Consider the following 3,923-nt stretch of genomic DNA (forward strand, 5'->3'; position numbering starts at 1 on the left):
CTTTTCAATGTAGATTTGAAATGTTGTAAAGTAGATATTGTGTTCATTGCTGGCACCTCTAAATGTTTACATTTTTGGCAAAATATAACATCTCTGTAGCTAATTCCTAGGCTGGGTTTACACTGTTGCACTGCATCCTGCATCAACATGAGAAATGGTGTGTTTTGCTTGTAGCGTTCATTCCTGCTGGCACCCTAACACCTTACCAATGGACGTGTTCTACAGCGTGTCACAACACACTGTAAGACACTACTGTGCCATGTGGTGTGCAGCATTACAAATAATATTACTTGCACTTTGTATTTTGAAGTGCTTAAAACATCTATAAGAGGATGGGGAGTTTTGAAAGGGTTGGAAGGTATGCAAATAACTTTTCCTGTTTTTCTGTAGTACCAGTTTTAGGTTTGCATTTCTTAAAATATGTGTAAACCCCGGCAATGAGGTTCACTTATTTTCTCCCTTTTGATCTGTCAAATACACAATTAAAAGCAATTTGTTAAGTGTAACAAAAACCCAAAACCCTGTCGACCCTGCCAGAAATCCAGTGAGCTTTTAACTTCTTGTGCATTCTGCCGTAGCTGCACTGAGATCTCAAGTAGCGCAGCCCTGCCCAGTTCACCTCGATAAACTACTCCTATTTTATAGAGATAAAGAAAAGGTGTTTTAAATTAGGCATGAGCAGACTAGGGTGATGGTGCTGATCCTCAATAGATATACAGTAGAGTGAGCGAGCAATGTCACCCTAGGATACAAAGGGGAGAATTTATCAAAACTGGAGCAGAAAAAATCTGGAGGAGATTTGGATTGCAACCAATCAGCTTCTCTCTTTAATTTTCAAAGCTTAGCTGAACAAACTGAAGAGAGGAGCTGATTGGTTGCCATGGGCACCTGCTCTAGATTCTGTCTGCTCCCGTTTTGATAAATTCCCCCCAAAGTGTATTATTGGCAGGATTACCAGTTGAAAATAAAGGGGAAAAAAGTCTGAAAAGAGAAGTTTTGCAGCCACCAAATTTAAAGGCTATGAAGATGCAATATAATATATTTTTGTTCTTGGTTTTAGGCACACTTAAAGCTTTTTTTTTTTTTAAGTTGGAAAATGTTTTTTATTTGACTGCTTTTTTTTAAAGGGTATTAAACATTTGTTTACCTCCTTGCATGATAGCGAAACAAGTAATCCACAGCTGAAATATATAGCACATAAACTATATATGTAAATGTGCACTGAACATTTTTCTCCCCCAAAATCTACCCAGGCAGTTCTGAAATATGTGCTGCATCTGATAATGAGAGCTGTAAACAAGGCAGCATAATAACAGTATGAGAGATTTATGGGTTTTAATTTATATTGCTTACTCTATCTCCCATATCAATACTCCACCATTTTTGGACACATAATAAAGAGTGAAAAATGACATTGTGTTACTTGTGTGTAAAACATGTCACCCGTGTCCTGATGCAGTTGAACATTAATATGCTTTCCTTGACCCTTTATAGATTAGGGCTTGACCCAAAGCTGCTGGCCAAAATTCTGAACATGAGCTCTGGACGATGCTGGTCAAGTGACACCTACAATCCTGTACCAGGGGTGATGGAAGGCGTGCCCTCTGCCAATAATTACCAGGGTGGATTTGGAACAACACTTATGGCCAAGGTATATTATTATGCAAATTGTTGTGTTACATTTTGATTGTGGATAGAAATTCAATGGATTTATATGTTAAGAGAAAGTAAATAAAGTGTTAAGTCAATTGTATGCGTGCCTTAAGGTGACCCTTTTATGGAATGCAAATGTCTCCCCTGAGATGCAGTCTATTCTTTGTGCTATCATTTATACTGTTGGGCAGATCTAAAACAAATTGCTTTATTTACCTTTTGCATTCTGCTTTTCTAATGAATACATCATACTGAAATACAATGTTAAAAAACAAACCGCTTACCCCCAAAAAAATAAATAAAAAAGCCACTCCGGATGCCATTTTCACTCTATTGCCCTGTCCCCTGCAGAGCCACCTAGTTGACGGTCCAGCCTCAGTCCTCTTCTGGGTTAAATGACGCCCAACGTCATTCATGCCACTTCCTGGGAACCCAGGGCTTCATTGCCCCACCCCTTCTACAGCCTCATAGAACGCTGTAGAGAGTAGTACTGCTTTGCAGTATTTAGGATCCACCCACTGCTGGAGGAAAAAGGTGAAGAGGACCTGTGACTTCACTGAGCAGACCGAAAAAATCTAGTAAAATGTTGTGAATAAGTTGTTGTTTTTCTACTTCTAGACCTGTGCATGCTCACTAGAGTTAAAGGAAAGGTATTGGGAGAGTAAAATGTACTCTTCCCAATATTTAGAGTTAGCGTGTGACACTGCAGTTGTCACATGCCGGCTCTATAGATCAAGAGCTGAGCAATCACAAACCTCTGATCTCTCAACTCACGGTCTCCTCCCTGAAGAGAGCGGGAACTGTTAGTCACCACTTCCCACAGGGATTCCCCCTCACCTCTCTGTTTCTCCAGTGCTCATTGGAGGGACATACAGGAGAGAGGGGGTGGACAGAGCTGGCTCTAGAGAGGAAGTACCATCAAAATACCATTTATCAGAAGTTCTGATTTTAACTATTAAGCAAGTTTTGTTTTTTTTAACCCCTTCATGACTGAGGCCCTTTTTTCATTTTTTGCACCCAAATGAAACATGATGATCATCTGTTTTCACCGTTGTACTTAAAATATCATTTTTATTTTACAGGATCTTGGTTTGGCCCAGGACTCTGCCACAAACACTAAAACCCCGACACCTCTGGGATCTCTGTCTCATCAGATATACAGACTTATGTGTGCCAAGGGCTATGCTCAGAAAGATTTCTCGTCCATCTTTCAGTTTTTACGTGAAGAAGAAAACTTGTGAACAGCTTTTTAAGATCTTTACAAGCACTATTTTTGAATCCATGTTAAGTAAATCAGAAAAGGACAAAGTTAAAAGGGTGTACGTTGGTGAGGAATTCTTTGTAGAAGTGATTATGTGGTCTCAGACGCAGCATCCTTATTATGAAAAAAAGAAGTACATGGTAAAGAAATGCCCAGAAACCACTACATGTCTACCCACTCTGAATCCGGAGTTTTTAGGCCATCGCAGGCCTGATCTTTAGGTCACCAATAATTTTTTTCAGGATCTTTTTTTATAGCTGTAATTGTCACTCTATCATGCAGTATTTAAGAGGAGCAGGACATTTCTGTTCTACAGCAAATCCCACCTGTTACTGTACTGGGTTTATTCAGTGAAGCAGAATACAATTTTGTAGCCCACAGCAGCCAATCAGATTTGAGAACTATAATCGGATTAGGTAAGAAGTGATTTCTGGTTGGTTGGTAGAAGATACTGCACTATACTTTGCTCATTGGGCTGCTTTGTTGGATAATCCTGTATGTTTTGGGTTTTTTGTTTTTTATCAGTCACGTTTTGGACAGTATAGGATAGTCTTCTGCAGGCCACTGTGAAGAAATGAGCCTATATTTTTTAGATACTCGGGTACTATGTTTTTGTCTGTCCAGTTCTGAAAATTAACACTGATACACAGAGGGAGGTATAATCAATAATTGTAAACCAAGCTTCAGAACTTTTATGTGAACCCTAAATAAAACATGATAGTTAAACCTTTTTTCCCAACAAATATGTTTTATGGTGTTATTTTTTGTGCATGTGGTGTGTGTTGCAGCCTAAATTTAGATTAATAGTAAATACCTTTACTATTATTACCTTTCTTTCTTAAAGTACATATATCTGAATCATAAAGATGGCAGACCACCTTTTCACATCCCCAGCAACATGGTCCAGAATAGTATAATACATTTTTGCCTCTGGGTAGCCAATTTTTACATAATACTTGGATCACTTTCCCAGAATAGTGTTTACCTCTCTCTGGGGCAGATGCATGAA

The 3,923-nt window shown here is 38.9% G+C and overlaps 1 protein-coding gene across 1 annotated transcript in view; it reads left to right on the forward strand.

Annotated features, from left to right (window-relative positions):
* Positions 1–3,059, forward strand: part of HIBADH (3-hydroxyisobutyrate dehydrogenase) — a 100,076-nt gene extending 97,017 nt beyond the window's left edge. Inside the window, exons 7-8 of the mRNA XM_018574171.1 lie at positions 1,495–1,651; positions 2,736–3,059. Of these exons, the coding sequence (XP_018429673.1) occupies positions 1,495–1,651; positions 2,736–2,894 (316 nt within the window). The 3' untranslated portion in view covers positions 2,895–3,059. The remainder of the gene's footprint in view (positions 1–1,494; positions 1,652–2,735) is intronic.
* Positions 3,060–3,923: the final 864 nt, after the last annotated feature.

This window comes from Nanorana parkeri, unplaced genomic scaffold (assembly GCF_000935625.1).
Source record: "Nanorana parkeri isolate BGI_ZX_2015 unplaced genomic scaffold, ASM93562v1 scaffold4, whole genome shotgun sequence".
Taxonomy (NCBI): Eukaryota; Metazoa; Chordata; class Amphibia; order Anura; family Dicroglossidae; genus Nanorana; species Nanorana parkeri.